At 34.0% G+C, this 24,996-nt stretch overlaps 1 protein-coding gene across 4 annotated transcripts in view; it reads left to right on the top strand.

The window, feature by feature from the left end:
• The window catches only part of KIAA2026 (KIAA2026 ortholog), a 105,239-nt gene that overhangs the window by 73,231 nt on the left and 7,012 nt on the right, over positions 1-24,996 (top strand). For 3 of the 4 annotated variants that reach the window (XM_032634953.1, XM_032634956.1, XM_032634957.1), the window contains 2 exons: positions 6,363-6,452; positions 22,266-22,381. In XM_032634953.1, coding sequence (XP_032490844.1) covers positions 6,363-6,452; positions 22,266-22,381 — 206 coding nt within the window. The remainder of the gene's footprint in view (positions 1-6,362; positions 6,453-22,265; positions 22,382-24,996) is intronic. The other variant, XM_032634955.1, reaches the window with a different exon arrangement.

Raw genomic sequence — 24,996 nt, 5'->3', positions numbered from 1 at the left:
TTCCTGCCTAGAGAAGTTCCTTTAGCATTTGTTGTAAAGGTGGTTTGGTGATGCTGAATTCTGTTAGCTTTTGCTTGTCTGTAAAAGTTTTAATTTCTCCGTCAAATCTGAATGAGATCCTTGCTGGGTAGAGTAATCTTGGTTGTAGGTTTTTCCCTTTCATCACTTTAAATATGTCCTGCTGCTTGCTCTGGCTTGCAGAGTTTCTGCTGGAAGATCTGCTGGTAACCTCATGGGGATTCCCTTGTATATTAATCATTGCTTTTCCCTTGCTGCTTTTAATATTTTTTCTTTGTATTTAATTTTTGATAGTTTGATTCATACGTGTCTTGGCGTGTTTCTCCTTTCATTTATCCTGTATGTGACTCTCTGTGCTTCTTGGACTTTATTGACTACTTCCTTTCCCATACTGGGGGAGTTTTCCACTATAATCTCTTCAAATATTTTCTCAGTCCCTTTCTTTTTCTCTTCTTCTGGGACCCCTATCATTCGAATGTTTGTGCGTTTAATGTTGTTCCAGAGGTCTCTGAGACTATCCTCAATTGTTTCATTCTTTTTTATTTATTCTGCTCTGTGGTAGTTATTTCCACTATTTTATCTTCCAGTCACTTATCTGTTCCTCTGCCTCAGTTATTCTGCTATTGATTCCTTCTAGAGAATTCTTAATTTCATTTATTGTGTTGTTCATCATTATTTGTTTGCTCTTTAGTTCTTCTGGGTCCTTGTTAAATGTTTCTTGTATTTTCTCCATTCTATTTCCTAGATTTTGGATCATCTTTACTATCATTACTCTGAATTCTTTTTCAGGTAGACTGCCTATTTCTTCTTCATTTGTTTGGTCGGGTGGGTTTTTACCTTGATGCTTCATCTGCTATGTGTTTCTCTGTCTTCTCATTTTGCTTATCTTACTGTGTTTGGGGTCTCCTTTTCGCAGCTTCGTAGTTCCCGTTGTTTTTGGTGTCTGCCCCCTGTGGCTAAGGTTGGTTCAGTGGGTTATGTAGGCTTTGTGGTGGAGGGGACTAGTGTCTGTGTTCTGGTGGATGAGGCTGGATCTTGTCTTTCTGGTGGGCAGGACCACATCTGGTGGTGTGTTTTGGGGTGTCTGTGACCTTATTATGATTTTAGGCAGCCTCTCTGCTAATGGGTGGGGTTGTGTTCCTTTCTTGCTAGTTGTTTGGCATAGGGTGTCCAGCACTGTAGCTTGCTGGTTGTTGAGTGGAGCTAGGTCTTATCATTGAGATGGAGATCTCTGGAAGCACTTTTGCCATTTGATATTACGTGGAGCTGGGAGGTCTCTGGTGGACCAGTGTCCTGAACTCGGCCCTCCCACCTCAGAGGCACAGGCCTGACACCTGGCTGGAGCACCAAGACCCTGTCAGCCACACGGCTCAGAAGAAAAAGGAGAAAAAGGAAAAGAAAGAAAAAAAAATAATAATAAAGTAAAGTTATTAAAATTTTTAAAAATTAAAAAGTCATAGAAAAAAGAGAGAGCAACCAAACCAATAAACAAAATCCACCAATGATAACAAGTGCTAAAAACTATACTAAAAAAAAAAAAAAGGACAGAGAGAACCCTAGGACAAATGGTAAAAGCAAAGCTATACAGAGAAAATCACACAAAAGCATACACATACACACTCACAAAAAGAGACAAAGGATAAAAAAATATATATCTTTTGGGAAGTCTGAGGTCTTCTGCCAGCGTTTAGTAGGTGTTCTGTAGGATTTGTTCCATATGTAGATGTATTTCTGATGTATCTGGGGGGAGGAAGGTGATCTCCACGTCTTACTCCTCTGCCATCTTGAAGGTCCCAGAAAGTATTCTTAAAGCTAGTTTGTCAAGTCTCAATAAGTCTTTAAAATAATTTAAAAGCCTTAGTTACCATGACTCTGCTTTTTGTTGGTAATCAAAATCTTTCATGTCATGTGTACTTGTTCCTATTCCATATATGTGACTTATTCGAAAGGCTCCTTTGCAAAGGAAATCCAGAATCCAGCTGTTGACTAAGACTTACATAGTAGTATTATTTTTAAACATAAGCATAAACTCACTGATCCAACATACCTCTGAAAAAACTCTATTTTTCCATTTAACCAATGGAGAAACTAAGGGATATGAAATAAAGTGCCAAATTGGGACCAAAAGTAAAATTAGAGTTTAACTGCTTCACTGAGTTAAGGACCTTTTGATTGTATTGTTATTTTGATTGTATTGTTATTTTGAATTGCTACCTTTTTTCTTTAAAACTATTTTTCTTTACACATACATCCTTATCCTTCTCATTTGTTCTTCATTCATGTGGAATGTATCCTAATAAAATGAGTATTTTCAACTTCAGCTTTTTGTTTCACTTTTAACATCATGGGGTTTTACTTTCCCCTTAAAATTTTTTCCATTTTTATATATAGTACATTGAGAGAAACATCAGGTTTTAATCATATAGTGGTATAAAATGTTTTAACTTGTTAATCAGACTTGTCATGTCACACATGATATCTTCATTTGCAAGTTTTGAAGTAGTCAGTATTGCTGATATGATGATCATAGAAGTGAGAAGGAATTTTCCTGTCATCATAGTCTTAACAGATGTCAATATAATTTTATTTTAAATATAATATAGATTTTGAATTTACACCATGCATTTATTGTTTTACTTATAATTTTTTAAATAAATTATTGGAGTGTTTTATTAGAGTGGTAGTAAATGTGATCCATTTTATTTGGACCTATTCATTTTGACTGCATTGTTTTCCTTTTGCTTTTTAATGTAATTTACTATATTCTTTTACTTTTGTATGCTACCTTATTTGTGTCCTTTTTGGAATCAATAAAGTAAATACCTCTCAAACCTATTGAGTTTATACCCAAAGGGCATAATATCTAGCTTGAAGTAGTGATAAAATAAGAAATAATTTACTTTGTAATTTTTCTGAGATGTGGTCATGGAGTTCTTTCAACCTCTATAGGACCTCCCCTCCCCCACTGTATACACACACTTCTGCTTCTTGAGTTGGAGAGAGGGCCTTTTAATATTTACCATTTAATAGAAGTGAAAGCTTAGGTATAAATTAATTCTTAAAACTATAATACATGTTCAATTATTGTTAGTTTTTTTGTTTTATTTTGTTTAGAGGGAACCCTTAAAGAAGATGATCTAGTAGGAGGAGGAGGAGTCCTAGGTTCCATGGTTTTCTCTCTGAGTGTGTCATCTTACGTTACTTTATCTCTGTTAATTTTAACTAGCTTGTATATGAATTGGAGATACACCTTTTTAGCCTTTGCCAGGGTTTGGACCAAATCACATTTTGGGGGCGGTTCCTTTCAGCTCTAAGATTTATGATTTTGTGACTCTCTCATGGGTTGCATCAAGTGAAAGGTTAATTTGAGGGAGAGTGTGACATCCTTGAAAAGGTTCTTCCTGGGCGATAAAGCTCTTCTAACCTCTGCAGTATGACTGAAAACCTTCTCCTATGAGTGTTGGCAGTGTGACCCATCTGTAATCCAAGCTGCTATGGAGCTTTCCTTTTCACCCCTGGAGGCACCGAGCCTTAGATATTTTTTTCAAATTTAAGGTAATGAGAAGGAGGTCTTAATAAGCTGTTTTGCTTTGTTCAAATAATGCATCTGTTCTCCTTATTGAGGTGAACATTTCTTATTGGATTGATTCTATTTTTAAAAGCACCATTTGAAAATGAATTGAGTTTAAAGGCCACACATATGCCTTACTTTGTAGAGAGAAGGAATAGAGTGTATATATTGACAGAATTGGCATAAATCAAATTATTTTTCCCTTGATATCAGTAATAAAATTAGAATTATGTTCCCATACAAGAATTTTCTAATAACTTGACTGTATATTTTGGGTATATATATTAGGTATTACATATATATGTAGAAAGAGGTATATATTAGTATATAAAGAGTATAAATTGTCATGTAGATATTAAGTTATTTTAAGATAACTTCAAAGTAAATGTTGCTAAAAATATTTTGACCCTCAAATTCAGCAAAATTTATGTTTGCGTCATGTCATTTAAGAAACATTTGTCTTATCATTGTGCATTTAATTCACTATTCCATCCCCTATTTGGAAATTAATCTTTTTGAATTTTCATACTCATTTAGCTCCATACTACTAGCATGTTTCCATAGCCATGCAGATTTGTAATTCATAATCATTTAGTACATTATTGCTTAAAAATGTGATCTTCAGACCATACCTGGCAACTTGTTAGAAATGCAGAATCCTGTGTCCTGCTTCAGACCTACTAAATCAAAAACCTCCTTTTAACAAGATTCCCAGATGATTCTTATGCATGTTAAAGTTTGAGAAGCACTGATGTAGTACAGCTTACTTATAGCTCTTAGGCTGTGGAAATCATTCCTGATTTGACTTCACAACTGTGGTATCTGTTCCCTTAAACGGAATGTAAATATTTGCTTGCTAATTAAAAGATCTTAAATTTTTTAGGATGTGGTCAGGTGTAGGGGTATATGTTTTCATTGTTACCGTAAGTTTCTACAACGTACATGCAAAATGTACCCTTACTCCATGTGTAATGAGACAGCTGAGATGCAAGTGAAAACTCCTCTGAGCTTTGCCATATGTGCAAATGAGAAATCCATGGTGTGCTATTGACTAATACATCAAGTTCAGTGAAAAGGGTGTAACCATCTACAAGCTCTGTGGCAAATTTGACATGGTAGTCATAATAGCAGATTATACAATGGAAAGTTTAGTTCCCATTGAGTACTTTCTAGAAACCTGGTGTAGGGCCAACATGGTTCTGAGGCTTTAGTGATAGAAGTTGAAGACATTATCTAGTTCTAGAGGCACTTAGATAATTAGCTAGTGCACTGCTTAACCATCAGCATTTCTTCCATAATTCTAGATTTGGCAAATGGAAATGTGTAGTGTGTAATAAATATCAGCTGCACTGTCCTACTACATCATCCCATACTGTTTTCTATTCTGAAATTATTTAATTTGGGTTACTTAAATACATATTTTCCCTGCTTTGTCAGTTCTGTGAGTTTGAAATTATGTAGATGTTTCTAATAATTGTTAATACTAAGTATAATTTATATTATCTGTGATAACTTTTTCTTTGTCTGTTAGGTTGAACCATGTTGCCATTTTTGTAGATCAAAGGCATATCAGCGATTTCGTATGGTTCAACTTAATGATAAAGTGTCGGTGCTCCTAGTCTCTCATTTTTGTCACACAGTCATGAGGAATGATCTTGTTGTAACCTACTTTTGCTTTTGTTGTTTTTGTTTGTGTTCTTTTAAAAGAAAATATACCTTTTAGGAAAACAACACCCTTACAAGAAATTAATGAATATAAGAAACATGGGACTGATAAAAATTTAATGATGAATTAGTAGCTTTATAAGTATAGTGGGTTTATTTTTCATTATCACACAGTATAAACATTACAAGATTTTCATTAATCTAAAACTTTTCCTCTATATGTGGTTGCAGTTATCTTTTAGAAATCTTCTATTTCTTTTTCACAACAGATTTTTTAAAATATAAGCTTAAATTATTTTAGAAAAAAAAGTAAAATGTATCAAACAAATTGGAAAAATTCAGTATAATTATACAAAAACTAAAATGTAGTTACTAATATTTTTGTTATTGCTGCTGACACTTCACTGTTTAAATCTTTAGTAATTAAGCCAAACTAGTTTGATTATTAATTAATAACTAAAGACCAAGTGTTTTGGCCATTTGCCAGCATTACCAAGGTGAAATTAAATGAGCCATATAATTATGAAAGGAAATAGATGCTATCTCTGGAGATGGTTTTATTAAGGACTACCAAGAAGATCATATTAAGAATGTATACGTAATTTCATTAACTTCTTTGAATATATTCATATAGTTGAAGTCCCTCTTTATTAGCAATCCCAACAGCAGTAATGCAATTTGTTAAATTGTATAGTTAGCAACCAAAGCAAAGGTAAAATGATAGTTCTCCAAGGGTGCATTTATTCACCTGCTAGGAGACTGCTTGATGAAGCATTTCTTAAAGGTGATTCAGTAACCTGTGAAATCTAGGGTGAGTTTCCAGATCTTTGTCATTCTGGGCTGAAAGTTAAGAATGTTAAAAAAAAAAAAAAAAGTACCTGGATTATAAAGCAAACTGAAAGGTGGGGATGTGGGGTGAAAGCCTGAAGTTCATACATCATAACAAGTAAATACCTTTTAAAATATAAACTGCGGAGCTTTCTTTGCATTTTGCTGTTACAAAGACAAATAATTGTGAATTCAGTGTGTGTTAAAACAACTTCTGTTACCACATTTTGGGTGTTTTATATTATGTGTTATCAAGCTGTGTTTTTGTGTTTTATTTTAGCTTATTTGCACTAATCTTGATGAACTCAGGGAATTAATCACAAAAATCGAGAATGAACTCAAAGATCTGGAAAACAGTAGAAAAAAATCGGTAGGTGTTGATCCAAAAGTTCTATCTATTATTGTCAGCATTAAAATTTACTCCTGCTTCTTCCTAAAGCCTTTTTAAATCTTGTTGTCCTGAGTTACATAAAAATTTGCAATGAAAAATAGAAACATTGTTTCCTTTATTTCTCCTATGTGGTCTAGTTTTCATTTTTAATACACAAAAATGGTGCTGGGGCAAGTAAATTAATTTTGTTTGCCTGGTTTATATCAGGTATAGTTTTAGATATTTCCCAGTATACTGGTTGGTTGTTTTCTGACTGGTAGTTTTTTGGGCAGTGCTTACCTTATTATATATTATAATAATATAATTATTCTTAATTATATGTTTTTAATGGAAGTTTATTGCTTAGTAACATAAAATTTCAATTAGCTCTGACATAAATAACGTATGTAAATTGTTTAATCTTGCCCCAGATGTTTTTGATACATGCTTAACAATATGTCTTTTTTAAGAACCTTTGTCAGCTGAAGGTCTTTTTTTAACTTTCACTATACTAAATTCACAATTAATCTTTACCTTCACTTTTTATTGTTCTTGAGAGACTAGAGTATAAGGGGCATTATTTTTATTCACTCAACCCTTGGTAAAACAATTATTTATGAAATCAGTAATACCCATTTAACTGACATTTATAATTGTGTTATAGATTTGAAACACAATTACATACCAATAAATAAATGGAGAAGGCTTTAAGCATTGAAAAAAATCAATCACCATTAAAAAAAAATCCCTTTGTTTTATGCCTTAGGAACATCATGAAACCACTTTTAGGTCTTTGCTCAGAACCTGTTAATCTAGAATGATGTATGATAATAAGGTTAGTGATACAGCAAGCTTCATTCATATCAGCAGATTTGTTAAAGTCATTTTATCTGCTGTTCAGAAAGAACATATTGGTAGCATTCTGAAGGAAGGAAATTAAAGTACCATAAAAGTACAACCTTCTGAGGTCGTTTAATACAGAGGTAAAACAGCCTTAAGCACTTTGGAAGTCACTCATATGATACCCCTGAGAGTATAGCTATAATCTAAGAGATGGGATAATGTTCATACTGATAGCCATCAATTAAGAAGAAAACATGTTCAATACACATTGTGTACAATATATAATCTGAGAATGCAGAAAACTGTATATTTTACAATTATTTCCATTAAAAATGGTTTGAATCCTTATTAGACTGTGAGGGGTTTTTTGTTTTGTTTTGAGTATATCAGCAATCTCTTCATATGGAATGAATCCCAAGTGTTGTTTTAAAACTTATCTCTGTGATGTATTTCTCAAACTATATTAAAATATTTTTTCCTCAGCCAAAAGTGTTTTTTTAATATATTTTATATGTATGTTTATAAAGGACTGATTCTGTTCTTTAATAGGAAAGAATAGTCTTAATCAGGGTTTTATTTATAGTTTTTTTGCAGAAGCCGTTTAGTCCATACTTCATGACTCTAAACAGAATTCTGTTAATTAACTTTGCTAATTGGTTTTTATTAGCTGCAGTTAGACAATAACATATGCATTTTAATTTGTTCCCATATTATGAATTAGGGTTTTCTTCTTAATGGATAGTTTTAAGCATAATTGGCTTATATACTTATTTATAGTATGTATTGTAAGAGAAAAAGACTTTTGCAGGCATCCTTGAGTTTTTCTGTAAAGCCATCCACCCCCCCTGCCATTGGTGGTATGAGGTATAAACATATTGCCTTCCTTCACAGGAACAAGTACAAGAGTAAAAGAAAACATAAATTACAAATATTTGACTCTATAGTCCTTGGGGACATGTTTATCAGAAAATTTTAGGTTATGTATGGGTTTTAACTGATTAGATTTTATGTCTCTAAATTTTTAACTTGTCCTTGACCCTTGATATTTGCATATTAGTTTTAAAATATGTTTTCTGCTCTTCAAGAAATAGAAATTCTTGGAACTGAACTTAGTGGGGATAATGTTATTGAGATTACCAGTATACAGGCTACTTTCCCCTTAAATTACCTGACTAAACAACTGTTTTCATGAACACCTTGTCTCAATCAATGAAATGGCCACACAGCATAAAGGAAATAATAGTAGAAGTTTGCATCTCAGTGCCATTCCTTATTTTTTTTTTTACAAAAGCTGATACTGAGTGTGATAAATGTTATTGTAATAGTTCACTTTATTGAATTTTTATGTTAGTATTGGAGAATACCAGTTTATTTGTCTGTCATCATTTGGGAATAAGGGGTTCCACTTAACTGGATTTTCTAGGAAGCTGAAACCTAAACCTTCAGTACTAAAATTCTTCCTTTAATCATTTAATGAAAAAATTTCCCTGCCTCCTTTATACTGAACATAATTTAACACTTTTTTGATGACTCAGGGATCATTATGAATATCCATAATTGTACTGATACCCTAAAAATCTATTGATCTCAGTTACTCTAAACATTCACCAATAGGCCTTTAGATTATTTATTTTGAAGGTTTTTGTCTGCTTGTTTTTTTGCTTTTGTTCTGTCTCTTCATTGTCAGCCTGTCATTTTCTTATGTGTGTCCATGTACTCGCCCTAGCTGATACACTGTCGATTACAAAGCAAGTATCCGTATTATTAGAATTAGGCTCATAGTAAGGACCTGAGGAATTTTATTAATGAAATATATGAACTTGGTAATAGTGATAGCCATTTTGCTTATTCCTTGCTTGGTGAGCTTCCTTCACTATTGCCAGACAAATGAAATATTAATATTGATCTTCATGAGAGGATATCACTGTAAAAAATAGTGTTTAGAGTCAAAACAATTCTTTTGGGTGGGCCAAAAAGTGCCTTCTGTTTTTTAAGTAAAAATAAAAGACACATTTTTCATTTTCACCAAGAACTTTATTGAACAGCGTATTCACCCTTTTGTTCCACTACCTTCTGCCATTTTTCAGGCAAGTTCATAGTTCCTGAAATACTTTTTATCTTTTTGAGCAAAGAACTGTTCCAGGTGCCTTTTATAGTCTTCCGGGAAATTGAAATTTTTTCCATTAATAGAATTTCTTAAAGACCGAAATAAATGGAAATCTAAAGGTGCAATGTCTGGTGAATACGGCAGATGAATTAGAACTTCCCAGCCAAGCTGTAACAGTTTTGCCTGGTCATCAAAGAAACATGCAGTGCTGCGTTATCCTGATGGAAGATTATGCGTTTTCTGTTGACTAATTCTGGATGCTTTTCAGCGAGTGCTACTTTCACTTGGTGTAATTGGGAGCAGTACTTGTTGGAGTTAATTGTTTGGCTTTCCAGAATGAGTTCATAATAGAGGACTCCCTTCCAATCCCACTATATACACAACATCACCTTCTTTGGATGACGACCGGCCTTTGGTGTGGTTGGCGGTGGTTCATTTTGCTTGCCCCACGATCTCTTCCATTCCACTTTATTGTACAGTATCCAGTTTTCATCGCAGGTCACAATTTGTTTTAAAAACAGAACGTTTTCTTTACATTTCAGTAGAGAATCGCATGTAGAAATATGGTCAAGAAGGTTTTTTGCTTAACTTATGTGGAACCCAAACATCAAAACAATTCGCATAACCAAGCTGATGCAAATGATTTTCAACGCTTGATTTGGATATTTTAAGTATGTCAGCTATTTCCTGCGTGGTATAATGTTGATTGTTCTCAATTATTGTTTCAATTTGATCACTATCAACTTCAACTGGTCTGCCTTACTATGGAGCATCGTCCAGTGAGAAATCTCCAGCACGAAACTTTGCAAACCACTTTTGACACGTTTGATCAGTCAGAGCACCTTCTCCATACGCTGCACAAATCTTTTTGTGCGTTTCAGTTGCATTTTTACCTTTCTCGAAATAATAAAGCATAATATGCTGAAAATGTTGCTTTTTTCTTCCGTCTTCAATATTAAAATGGCTGTCTTGGGCTTCCCTGGTGGCGCAGTGGTTGAGAGTCCGCCTGCCGATGCAGGGGACACGGGTTCATGACCCGGTCCAGGAAGATCCCACATGCCGCGGAGCGGCTGGGCCCGTGAGCCATGGCCGCTGAGCCTGCGCGTCCGGAGCCTGTGCTCCGCAACGGGAGAGGCCACAACAGAGGCCCGCGTGCCGGAAAAAAAAAAAAAAAAAAAAAAAAGGCTGTCTTTTTTAAATCCACACTGATATGACAGCTGTCACATATAATCTAACAAAATTGTTTCAAATGAAGTTAAAGACAACTAAGTGCCACTAGAGCCATCTTACGGAAAAAATCAAAGGAACCTTTTGGCCCACCCAATATTATCATCAGCAGCTTTCAGATCTACAATGGCTTCAGTAACAAGGAAGACATATTCCATATAAACATTTGGTTGTCACAAATGCTCTTACTAAAGATAGAAATTACATATGTGATAGAGGATTTAATGTGGATTCGTTTAAAAACCTGGCTGCTTTTGGGAGCTCCTCTGCAGGGCCTTTCTGGATAGTTTTTCCTACCAAAGCAACAAGGAAGAATTACTCCATTTCCTCATCCAGGTCAACATTCCATTAAAAAAGCTTTCTTAATCTCTTAGAGGTTTTGCCATTGAGCTACTCATTGTACTGGAAGATTTACAATCTTTTAAAATCTAGATTGTTTACTTATTCTTGCAAGACAACTAATTCTACTTATGATTTATAATGTGAGGAGAGAAAAAATGATTTAATTTTCTGAGTTTGCTTTAGTTCACTTGATCCCATTACTTCATTTAAAGGCTTATTCAGAGAGAACTCAACGTCCTTTACGTCCTCCAGTGCTATACCAGACATCTGACTGATATAAATAGAAGTATGTAGTTTGACAAAATCCTTTCATTTTGTCTATCTCATTATTATTTAGATCATAGGATTTTTTTAGTGCCCTAAAGGAGAAATCATGACATTTTATTGGTTTTTTTTTTGTGTGTGTGGTTTTAGTCAAGAGAGAAAAATTGCATTTTGCTTAATTATTTGGAAAGTAGTCTTTTTAATTTAGGAAATTTATTAGTTTTCCAGAGAGAGCTAAGATATTGATAAATTTGCCTGATCCTATTGTATTTGAAATTTATTAGACATTTTTGCTGTCTAAATAATCAAACTTGGTAGATTTTTGTCAGGCTAATACAGAAGTGGTTATATTTCTGAATTTCTCGTGTGACCCTTTTTTTCTTACATTTCCTTAATTTCCTTATGTTTTATATCATAAGTTAGATCTTCAAAGAGGTTTCAGTCTTTTTGATAATGAAAAATCAGTATAGAGATAAGGAAAAGGGAACATTTGGCAAAAAAAAAAGTTATAAGAGAAGAAAGCTTTTCTGGATTATGAAATGATAAATGATAGTCTTATCAATATAGATAAACTAAAATTTTAAATATAATACCCTGTCTTTCTAACACACTTTTTAGCAGTTAAGCACCTCCACACTGAGCAAGTTTTAAGACAGACTTCAAATATTTCTGTATTTCATATTCAGTATGTAAGAAAAGCTATAAAATTGCCTGTACTCTTTGATCCTATAATCCTAATTGATATTTAACTTTTATTTTCCCTCATTTTTCACCCTACTCCCCTACCCCCCAAAAAAGTAATTTACACAATAGTGTGTTCAGCAGACTGTCTCTAACAGTAGAAATTTGGGAAAAGCCCATATGTCCAACAGTAGGGAGATGACTAACCAAGCAATAATATTAACACAGTGGTATATCATATGGCTAGTAAAATAAAATATTTATAGATCATTGCTACTACATGGAAGTATTCATGAAATGTTAAATTTTTTAAACATCCAAAAAATATATGCATAATTATTATGTCAAAAGCCATGTTTTTTAAGGCATGTTTAAGAGAATTAGAAAGGAATTTCAAGTTATGAATAAAATTAATCTCTATTATGTTCTTAAAATAATTTAAATTCATAATACAATAATAGCATTTAATCTTGCCTAACCAAAAGCTGTGCATTAGCTAGATCAAACATTAGAGAAATCAGAAGCTTAGATCAGAGGTAGTGACACCCTAGTTTTTGGTCACAGAGTTTTGTAAAAGCCGGTGGTTATCAGTGAGTAATGATTCTGCCCACCCCACCCCTGCCCACTGCTGCTATGAGACTTTGGCAATGTCTGAAGACATTTTTGATTCACATAGTTGAAGAGGTGGTACTGGCACTTAATGGATAGAGGCCAGCCGTGCTGCTAAAAATATTCTACATTGTAATGATCCTACGGTGCACCTGACAGCCCCGCACAGCAAATAGTTATCTGCCCTCAGATGTCAGTTGTGCAGAGATTGCAGAACCCTGGCATATGCCTGTTTTTGCTCAGGGCCCTAGTGTCTCATAATAAGTTGCTGCTGCCAGCTTATTATGGGGAGAAAACAAGTTGATGTTTTGACACTTAGGTAGAAATCAATGAAATCATATGCCAGATTCCATCATTGAGACCATTTTATCATATCGTATATTTCTAATTAAGACTTCTATTTGATGGAACTTGTGAATGTCAGTATTAACCTTTACCCTTTATGATTCTCTCAGATAGTTAAAAGAATTCTTGACCTTAGCTTCAGATCCATCTCAGTTGTCTGCAATCCATTATGATTTATGGCCTCTTTTCAGTATGGTCACCATTTACCTTTTACCTTCATTATAGGAAATGAAGTTATAACTTGGTTGTATATGTATTTTCTTTGTTCATTTTTAAAAATGTGATGGAAAACATTCTTAAAAAGTGAAGATATAGTAAGAAATAATACACAGGTAAATGGTAAAATATAGTCAAATCATGTATTAAACTTCACGTATGAATTTATATGAACCCCTAAATCATAGTTGCATATAGTAAAAGCTTGATATAAGGCAAAGAAATTATTATACATTAATCTTATTTTCTAACACCTGTAACAAAGAAATTTTACTCTATTATAGTGTAGGATTTTGGGATTTTTCCCTCTTCTCTCCATATCCCATTTGCTCACAGTGAGGCATCAAATCAAAATTATTTTATAGCCATCTATTTAGAGTAAAAAGTCTATTTTACTACAGTATAAGGAACTTTAGATACATTCAGAATCCTGAATATGCCCTTATTAACTTAATAACTTTAGTTGTAGATATGGTTGCATCAATATCTAAATTGTCCTTAAATTAGTTTTATTTAAGTTTGTGGCAATTACATCATTGTGTATCTTGTTTTCTTATTCTAGATCTTTTGATATGATTAACAAAACTGAAAACTAGCTCATCTGTGGGGGGAAAAACACTCTGTCTTTAAATTGTCATAGTTAAAGCTTTCAAAAAATTAAAATAACCTTTTGGAAACCCTGTACAACAAATAAAATAAATAAGTTTCTTTACCTGTCATATTCTAGTCTTATTCATTAGACAAATACTTCCTCACTGTTTTCTGTGTACTATTCGTAATACCAAGGAACTTGGTTGAAATTCAGAGACTAAAAGGCCTCATCCTCAAGGAATTCACTTTAGAGCTTAAGCTTTTTATCGCCAGTCCTGGGGATACATTTTTAATTTTAATCAGGATTGGTTGCGCTAACTCCTGTCCTTTTATAAAAGACTTAATCTTTTATTTTCAAGCCATTTTTTTAATTCAGAGATCACCAGACACTCTAGACACTTGCTTTACTTCCCTTAATGACATGTTAATATATTATTTGGGAGTGGAACTTTATGGATTTTACAAAGAAGCAAATATTAACTGACTGTTCAAAATAATAGTAAGAAAAGAGAACTAGATGACAGGAAACGTGAACCAGAACAATAGCTGGCTGGTAAGACAAAACTTCAATTGACTGTAGTCACTGAATTATCTGAAAATGCATTATCCTAATTCATTTATGGTAAGTCTTGCTTTGGGGCATTCTTTTTGACATTTAATAACTACTCTGCTCAACTAAGAACTGGATTTTAACTCTTGTTAATAGTGCTCACTGTTTCAACTTACTGCAATGTGTCATAGTCTGTATCCCATCAGGGAAACTTTCTTAAAAACAATATTTGAACACCTCTTTTCTTGTAATAAAAGTTCCAATTAAAAGGGAAAACTGTTGTTTCGTATTTTTACATCAGCCAGAGAATTCATGTTGCGTGTTCCCAGCATGGAGTGAGCTTCAAGGAAGAATTGAACTAGGTGACAGCTCCTTCTATAATTAGAACTTCATAGTGTGGCTTTTATTATTTGCCTTAAACTCTTTTGAATTACATATCACACACACTTATTCAAATGTAAGTAACAATCTAAATGCCAAATATTTTTCAAAGCCCCAAGTAAATTTGTATTATTTTCTATTTAATAGTTACTCTACTGCCTTTCAGTGGTAGGAGTTCTGGAAAATTGAATTTAAATCCGTGAGGTGCTTAAGACCAGAAAATGAGCTTCACATCATTCTCTTTTTTATATTACAGAAGATATCAAAATCTTTGGAAAGCCCCTAAAATTTAAAGATAGGGTAGTTTAACCTTTTGTGAACTAGGGAAGAATACCATCCAAAAAATAGAGAAGATTGAACAGTAATAGAACTTTCCTACCATCTTACCAGACTCTGTAAAAAAGGTAAAAATGGGGCTTCCCTGGTGGCGCAGTGGTTGAGAGTCCGCCTGCTGATGCAGGGGACACGGGTTTGTGCGCCGGTCTGGGAGGATCCCACGTGCCGCGGAACGGCAGGGCCCGTGAGCCATGGCCACTGAGCCTGCGTGTCTGGAGCCTGTGCTCCGCAGCGGGAGAGGCCACAACAGTCAGAGGCCCGTGTACCTCAAAAAAAAAAAAAAAGGTAAAAATGATACATTATATATGGAAGGAAAATTAATCCCAAATCTACCAGAGAATAAAAAGGAGTCTAAATAGAAGACCCAGAGTCCACATCTGGATCTCTAGCACTTTAAAGTAGAAAAAAATCCTTGCATGGAACCAGTTTCTTTTAATGAAGATATGATGCTAACTAGTTGTAGCAGGTGCTTTTAATTAGGACAAGGCCATTTAAGGCAGATTTAGTGGCAGTAGCATGAAATGCTAATAGACAATTGAGGAAAAAACCTACAAAAGCAGATCTTAGGAGTCCAAAACTATTAGTAATCAATAACCACTTAATATAGGAACATAGGTTATAGCCCTGTAAACCCTGCAGTCACTGCCTTAAAATATGAAACAATAACTTGTTCAAACTGATGATCCGAGTCATCAAGAGTTAAATTATATTCATTGTATACTCAGAAAATCTGGAAGACATATTTTAGGAACGTTTCTATCAATTTTTTAAAATCTTTTGCAGCTAAGTAGAAAATCTCAGTAAGCTAAGCAATTTACTTCTATAGTCTGAATACTTATTGTGGGCCTGCTCTCTGCTAGGCATTGTGATGGAGACTGAGAAAGTAAAAATAAGTAGGATACGTACTCTGCTTTTAAGATACTCCCAGTCTTAATTTCACTTACGTGGACCTTTTTATGCTCTGATGATACCATATGTAATATTACTTAGTGATTTAGCTTTTGCAGTGAATTGCTTGAGAACCCACCTGATATCTGATATCAGGTATAGATTTGATAAAATTTTATTAACTTCTTTGTTACCACCTATTTACTAAAAAGAATCAAATTCAGATACTTACCCAATAGTTAATTTCTAGTTCAGGATTTTTTCTTCTTTGTGAATGAAAATGGTTACATACCATCAGTTACATACATATTGTTAGATTTTCTTCCCCAGTAATAGTAACTGTCTCACTGGGAATGTGATCTGTCCATCCTCTCTACAAAGTCAAATGACACTGAAACTTCCAATATTATCACTTGTAGTGATATGCAGTTGTTTGCAGTTGTTTGTCTTCATGCTTTCTAGTTAAATGCTAATTTAGAAATATAATGGAAATTATAGTTAGAACTATAGTTCTGATTAGCATTAGAAATGCTAATTTAGAAATATAATGGAATATAATGGAAATGTTGTACGTGCTGTGCAATGTAGGATATCTTTAGAATAAAGTACAAATGCTTTCCTTTTCTATTGAATTAGTCTTAAGAGAAAATGGGTGAGAGTACCTAAAGAGAAAATACTAGTATATGATAGGATAGTTCATATTAGAACCTCTGGCAGTGTGAAAATACTCTTTAACTTTTTCCATATTAATATGCAAACATTTCACTATAGTGTCTGACTAGTACTTTTTCAAGGGACTGTATATAACAAGGTGAATGCAGTGTTTTACCCCCAAAACTGTGAATATGCAGGAATATACTAATATAGTAGTAATTTCTTTAGGTGAGCAGTAAGAAAAAGTAAATACTTATTACCTTTTCACTTAATATTACTTAGACTAAGGAGAATGCCAAATAATTAGATTATTAACATGCTTAAGTACAGTTAATTTGATTTGTGCTGTGTTTTTATACATTTGCATTTAAATTATTTGTAACCTACCTTTGGATATTGCTAGTGATTTTAAATGAGACATCTTTGCAGACAAATCCATTTGGCTTTTCTAAAAGTTACTTGAATTTTATTTGAAAAGCATGATGTATTATTATCTAATCCCTTTCCACCATGTGATTTATGTCTGTGACAAGAACCAAGCCTATAACAAAAAATATTTTGCCATATGATCCCTGTTTCTGTGTTGTAACAACATATTTGTAAGTAAAAGCATGTAGAAAAAGAGCATTGATGCCTTTTTCATATATATTTTGTACATAAAAATTATCTTTTTTATCATCACAATAATACCCTTTCAATTTAAAAAAGCATTCTTTGCATATTTATATGTGATGTTAATCTTTTCTTCATATAACTGTTGATACTTATTTTGTTTAGATATAATGTTATAAGAAAATCTATATAAGTAACAGAATGATTTGTGTAAACAAACTACTTTCACCTAAGTTTAATATTCAAAGCATCTAAACTTATTAAAATGTGCAAAAGATCCATGGTAATGAGACATTTAATAAACCTGGAATTTATTTGTTTTCCTCTTTTCTTCCTTCTAGATGTTCAGTGTCCCCAGCATCAGTAGATTGCCAACTCCCTCTCCTTGCAGCACCCCAGCCAGCATTATGCTGGTGCTGTCATACCCGATTACTGCAGCAGAATGGAGTTTTTCTTTAGTTGTAAGGTAAGTTTCCCTCCCCACTCATTTTACACATATAGATTCAGCTTTTCATTTTACAATATTGTGTAGTTTTATAAGTTTTTTAAGTTTCTTTTCTCTTATGGTTCCTAAGGTTGTTAACCTATCACATTCAAAAACTTATAAAACTGCATAATATAATAAAGGACTTATCTTGTGGCCATAGACAAGATCCTTATCGTAGTAATCCCTATGAGGTTATAAAACCTTAGTGTTTGACAGTGGGGCATCTCATGGAAAGGGAGCTGGCAATCTGCAGCTGCTGTGGACATTGGCTGAGAAAGTATTTAAAGGTAAGCCTCAAATTTAGACCATATTGTATACCTTTGGTTCCGTGGTGTATGTTTGAATTCATACTTTATTTTATGTTACATTTCATAGTAAATTTATAAAAGAAAAATATATTACTCTCTTCAAAGTGACATTCAGTAAATGTTTGAATTATTAAGTTCACATAACACATTGGGATTACTTTAGAAAAAAATTTTTGTCTGTGAAAATAGAATTCTAATACTAAAAATTGTGAGAATTCTAATACTAAAAATTGTTCATTTATCCCCATATTCACATACCTGTTTATAAAGGAAAGTCATCACTAAATTTATATATGTAAAGCTTATTAAATGTATTTTTTATTAGAGAAACAATTAGAACACTGTTCTACAAATAACCATTTACTTAATCTTTCTATCTACTTTCTTTGATTCTGTATTGATCAGTGCAGATAAAAACTGTAAGAGCCTTTCTGATTTTCATTATGTCCATATTCTCTCTTATGTGTTTGAAGATGGGGAACTTGCTGTTTTCCTTGTTTTTTTAATTCACTTTTAAACTTTAGATCACCATAGTTTTAAGTACTACTGTAATTAAACAAATGAAACAAAGTAAATTTTAGAGATTTTAATGTTTGCATTACAGAGGTACCTACATGTAAATATAGGAACTTACACAGTACAGTCTCTTTCTTCTTTAGGAATTGTCTGTGTGTAGCCCATGAGAGATGGCATTGTGTAGTGGAAGGAAAGTGGATTTTAGCATTCGGGAGATCTAGAATTCTAAAGTCTTCTTCCACCTACAAGTAATTCTCTGTTTACTTTAGACACTTTCCTTCTATAAAATTATGTCCTCTGAGTTCCCTTTTAGTTTTAATAATTTCATCCTAGAAGAAACATGATAGTTTTTCCTTTATCTGTATATATAAATAAAGTTGATCAGTCAGGAAAGCTATTGCTAATGATCTGATTTAAAGTTCAGGAAATATTTTGTTTGATTTTAAATAGATTTTTATATTAGATCCAAGTTAAGGCAAATTATTACCATTTGACTAACTTCATTTAAAAATTCATAACTTCTCTACATTAGTTCCATTGTATACTGTGACACTCTGAGACCAGCACTAGGTAGAAAGGGACGTATTATTTTCTTTCCATTTGGATTGTATTGACCAAAGAAATAATAAATGAGAGAACCAGTATGAGTTTCTCTTTTACTGTCAAGTAATTAAAGTACCTTACTACCTCAAACACCAGTCCTGGAGCAGTGATTCTGAACGTTTTTAAACCTATGCCCCCTTTTGATAGATGACACACATACCCCATGGCAGGTATAGGGATGCCCTTTGTTGAGGTCATCGTATCCTTTATATGTATCTTCTAGTCAAAACATTTTATCAGCCTTTACTTTATATAATTTGTGTTATGAAAATAATAAACTTTTTGTTTGTTTTTCAAACACAGAATGATTAGATAGGCATTTTCAAATATAAATGAGATACCATACCATCACTACCCCAAGTTGAGAATATGCAGTATAAAGAAGGGGAAGAAGGCCAAAAAACATACATAAAGTTGAAGGCCTTAGACATTTACAAACAGGTCAGTGGGTAAAACAGAGTTATATGGAAGTTAGGACTCTATTCTCTGATTGATTTATATGACCCCTCCTGTTCAGTAGTATATTTTCTGGGCATTGGATTAATTAAAATTTAGTAACCAAAATAAAATCAAAAGGTAAAATTTTCCTAATATTTTTAAAACTCTTTCCTATAAAAATTAATGTTGTGGGCTTCCCTGGTGGCGCAGTGGTTGAGAGTCCACCTGCCGATGCAGGGGACACGGGTTCGTGCCCCGGTCCGGGAAGATCCCACATGCCGCGGAGTGACTGGGCCCGTGAGCCATGGCCGCTGAGCCTGCGCGTCTGGAGCCTGTGCTCCGCAACGGGAGAGGCCACAACAGTGAGAGGCCCAAGTACCGCCAAAAAAAAAAAAAAAAAAAAAATTAATGTTGTAATTTAGTAGAGACACAAACAGAGTTGATAAATGGCTTTAAGTAGTATCCAGTTACACAGTCTCCCCTTCCCGTGCTTCATCTACCTAGTCCTAAAAGTCCCATAACACTGATAGTTCTGTAATCCCTACCCCATCACCACCACACTAATCCATACAGCCACCGTACTGCCCAGGTTAACTCTGCATCTGTAATTCTTCCCCATATAACTCCCAGTTAATAAGGAATTCAGCATGCCTGGCGCCCCCTAATCCTTTAATGATTTTCCAGTCAGTTATACCATGAAGAGAATATTCTCCCCACCTTCATTCCTTACCTCTTTCTGCTCTCTTTAGCTTAGGAAAAGTTTATTTCCACTGTCACCATTTCATTTTTGAGCCAAATAGAAGTTGATATGTAGAAAAAAATAATGTTGTTGATGTGCCTTGTTAAAGGGAAAAATCTCCATCTACTATTTTCTATTTTTTATTGAAACAAAATCTTAGCTCATTCTGAAAAGGATTTAGGGTAGCTGTTACCTGCCTTTTCATCTTCCTCAAATAACTTTCCATAGATGGAAGTTATTTCTTGCTCACTTTTATTATTTATAATCTAATAGTTTTGTTTTCATGGGTTAGAATATACACTTTATACTATCTCATAACATTTCTTTGAGAAAAATAAACTTTTGAGGTATAACTCATTGTTAGTTGGGTCCTTTTAGAATGCTTTTGACAAGAAGGAAAGTCTCTTCAGGTTAGTATATTATATGAAATAAAAGTTACTTTTCTTGAAATTTTTTCACAATACTATTATTTGTTATGCCACTGAGAAGACACAAAAATTAGTCAGTGAGCCTAGGTTCCATATTCATTATGGGCACATGCACATATAATCTCACCTCTTCCTACTCTTCTAATGAACAGTTTCCCTTCTGAAGTATAAAAAAACTCAGAAATGTTTATTTTTATGTGCATAAATGTGTTGGTTTAAAGCACAAAATTTTCAGGAGTAGGAAATGCACTGTTATTGATCACTTAGTTTTGTATGTGTCTAAAATTTCCATGACAAAAGGAAAAGTTTTAGATATATATAAAGTTGGGAAATTTATGCACAGATTTTAGAATATGCTTTGCTCTAGTGAGTGGTTATTTTTCTGCCTTAATGTTTTACCTATATGCAAATTGACTCAGAGTTCCTGTGGGGTGAAATCTAATTTTATGCAGGTTAAATGTGATCTGTAACATATATAGTTGTGTGCCTTTTGTTATAAAAGAAATAAAATGAGTGGACTATATGGTATGTAAATTATATCTCAAAGCTGTTACCAAGTAAAAAAGAAATACAACTTGGTTATATAACAGTAAGGGACTATAGTGATGGTGGTGGTGGTGATGTGGATAGCTGGTGTTCACTAACATTGTGAAGAAGGGGAGGTTGGCTACCTAAAGTTATACCTTCTGTAATCTTACTGTCCCTATGGTATTCAAATAATTTTATGGGTGCTGATGAAATGTATCTTTACTGTGTCAGATTGAATTTATGTAATACAGTTTTTAAGAGGCAGTGATGTAATTAGTTCTAAAGAACTTGGACTTCACCAACAGGCAGATCTGGGTTCAAGTCAGAGAACCTTAAACAAGTCATTTAATCTCTCTGAGCCTTAGTTTCATCATTTGTTAAGTAAGACTAAAAATGCACACACTTCAGAGGGTTTTTATAACTGCTAGTATACGTGAACTCTCATGTTCACTCGATCTCTCTCTCCCTCCCTCCCTTCCTCCCTCCTTCTCTGTCTCTCTCTCTGTCTCTTTCTCTCCAAGTATGAATGAAATACTTAGGATAATACTTAGCAAATGGAGGGCATGTCAGAAATTAACCGTTAGTATAGCATGATAGTATTGAAAATGGTGACCAGTTGTTTACTTTTCTGTGCTGGAAACATTTTTAAATAAAATAATTGTAAAATTTCCTAAGGAAGTTTGTTAGGATGGCTTTTGAATAGGATAACAATTCAGGCTTTCTCTCTTTTTTTCCCCACTGTTGTGGAAAAATTACAGAAACTTTACAGAAGTGAGCAATGTCATTTACATAGTTATATAAATGTTTGTATCTTTACATGTGTTTTAGTGATTTATAAAAGTGTTTATAATTGACCCAATTAAAAACTTTAAAAAAATTTTATCTCCTGGTTTAATTAAATGGGTTTTAGATTTCTCCTGTAGAATTGAGAATCTTTAAAGTATATCGAAGAAGATTTATTATAGGATATTTTCCTCCTTGCTGCAACCTTCTGAAGAAGAGATATGTACTTATTTGATGGGTATTGGCATTTTGTTTTGTTTTTTACTCAGAAAATAAGTCTTGGCGTTTACTTTTGGATTCAGTCTAAGGAATTTACTTTTAAAATTGTGTTTTTTAGGGCAAATGGTATCATCGGAGGCAAGCTGTAAAAGAATTGCATAGCACATTGATACGTCTTTTAAATGAATTGCTGCCATGGGAACCAAAGTTAATGAAAGCTTTTCAAAGGAACAGGTAAATCAAGCTTTATTATCTTTTTTAAGGCTCTTACTTTATGATTATGGAAGGTGTCCTGGTATCATTTAGTATAGTTTTCCATTGATTTGTAATTCAGATAGTTTTGAGTACCTACTGGGTACAAGGTACCTCCTAAGCCCTGACAAAGTACTGTTGATTAAACAAAACTCTTTACTGTGTGGTTTTTTCTCCCCCAGTTTTTTTTTTCATTGTGGTAAAATGCACAAATAAAATTTACCATCTTAACTAGTTTTAAGTGTACTGTCCAGTAATATTAAATACATTCATGATGTTGTGTCACTGTTACCCCATCCATCTCCAGAACTTCATCTTGTGAAACTGAAACGCTATACCTGTTAAATGATAACTCCCTATTCCCCGCTTCCCCCCATCCCGTGGCAACCACCATTCTACTTTCTGTATCTATGATTTTGACTAAGTACCTCATATAGTACAAAATATTTGTCTTTCTGTGACTGGCTTTATTTCACTTAGCATAATGTTCTCAGGGTTCATCCATATTGCAGCATATGTCAGAAGTTACTTCCCTTTAAAGGCTGAATAATATTGCATTTTATGCATATACCACATTGTACTTATCCATTCATCTGTAATGGGCATTTGGGAGGCTTTTCATATTTTAGCTATTATGAATAATGCTGCTATGAACATGGGTGTACAAATATCCAAGACCCTGCTTTCAAATTTTGGGGTGTATACCTAGAAGAGGAATATGGTAATTCTGTCTTTAGTTTTTTGAGGAACTACCATACTGTTTTCTACAGTGACCGTACAATGTTACATTCCCACCAACAGTTACAAGAGTTCCAGCTTCTCCACATCCTCACCAACATTTGCTATTTTCTTTTTTTTTAATTGCCATCCTAATGAATATGAGGTGGTATATCATTGTAGTTTGGATTTGCATTTCCCTAATGATTAGTGAGATTGAGTGTTTTTTCATGTGCTTATGGCAATTTATATATCTTTGGAGAAATGTTTAGAGATTTTTTTGATTATTGATTCAATTTCCTTACTAGTTATAAATCTATTCAGACAGACAAACTCAAATGTCAGATGGTGATAAGTGCTGTGAAGAAAAGTGAAGCAGGTTAAGGGGAATAAGAAATGCTTAGTTTGGATGGGATAATGATTGGTCATGTACCAGGGTGTTGGAGAACGCTTCTCTGATGAGTTGATGTTTGAAAAGAGACCTGAAGGAAATAGGGGAGAGAGCCAAGTGGATATCTAAGAGAAAAGAAGATGTAGAAGCCCTAAGGTTAAAAGCATGATTGACATTTATAGGAAATGCAAAGGGGCAAGAATAACCAGAGCTGAGTGAGTGAGGAGGAAAGTGGTAAGAGTCAAGAGTCAGAGAAGTATAGGGAAAGGTAGCCTACGTGTTTAAGGATTTTGGCTTTTACTCTGAGATGAGAAGCCATTGAAGAGCTTTAAACAGAGGAAGTACATGATCTGACTTATGTTTTAAAGCACTCGCTCTGCCTGTTCTGTTGAGATAGTGTAGTGTGGGATGATGATAAAGGCAGGGAAGTCAGTTACACTATAGTAGTAGTCCAGGCAAAAAACGATAGTGGCTTGAACCATGATAGTAGCAATGCAGACGGCAGGGAGTGCTTGGATTCTGGATAGATCTTGAAAGTAGGACTAGTAGAATTTCCTTAAGGCTTGCATTTGGAGTGTCAGAAAAAATGAGGAGAAAAAGATGGTGCCTAATATTTTTTATCTAAACAACTGGAATAATGCAATTGCCATTAGCTGAGATAGGGGAAACAAAGAAGTAGTTTTGGGGAGGGGGTGGATTCAGGAGTTTGGATTTCAACATGTTAAGTTTGATATGCCTTTCAGATGTCTAATTGGAGTTACTGAGTAGGCAGTTTAGCATATTAGTCCCAGTTAAAGGGAGTAAGCCAGGCTGGAGGTATAAATTTGGGGGTTGTCAGGATATAGATTATATTTAAGCTGTGAGATGGTAGAAATCACCTAGTATATGAGCATAGATAAGAGAGACTGAACCCTGGGACATTCCAACAGTTAGAGGTGATGGAGATGGCAGGACTCAGCAGAAATGACTGAGAAGGAGTATTCAGCAAGGTAGGAGCATAACCAAGAGTGGTGTCTTAGAAACCAGGTAAAGAAGATGTTTTAAAAAGGAGACTGCTCATGATGGATTGAGGAGGATGAGGACGAGAATTCATTGTTAAATTTGGCAATATCACTGATGACCTTGAGGAGCTGTGTTGATAGAGATGTGGGTAAAAGTCTAAGGAGTCTGTTCAAGAGAATTAGGGGTGAGGAACTGGAGTTTTTCTATAAAAGTAGAGCAGAGAAATAGGGCAGTACCTGGAAGGACAAGTTGGAGTCAAGTTGGGTCATTTGTTTTTATTAATGGGAGAAATAACACGTTTGTATACTGGTGGAAATGATTGGATAGAGAGGCAAAAATGAACTCAGACAATGGAAGGTATGTTTGGTTGAGTGAGATTCTTGACTAGGTGAAAGAAGATGCATAAGTTGGAAGGGTTAGTTAGCCTAGACAGGAAGATGGAGAATATGAGTACAGATGAAGGTCTTAAGTTGCAGACGGGGTGTGA

Source organism: Phocoena sinus, chromosome 6 (genome assembly GCF_008692025.1).
Source record: "Phocoena sinus isolate mPhoSin1 chromosome 6, mPhoSin1.pri, whole genome shotgun sequence".
In the NCBI taxonomy this organism is placed as follows: Eukaryota; Metazoa; Chordata; class Mammalia; order Artiodactyla; family Phocoenidae; genus Phocoena; species Phocoena sinus.
The sequence above is the reverse complement of the archived record's forward strand: the minus strand, read 5'-3'. Positions and strand labels throughout refer to the sequence as shown.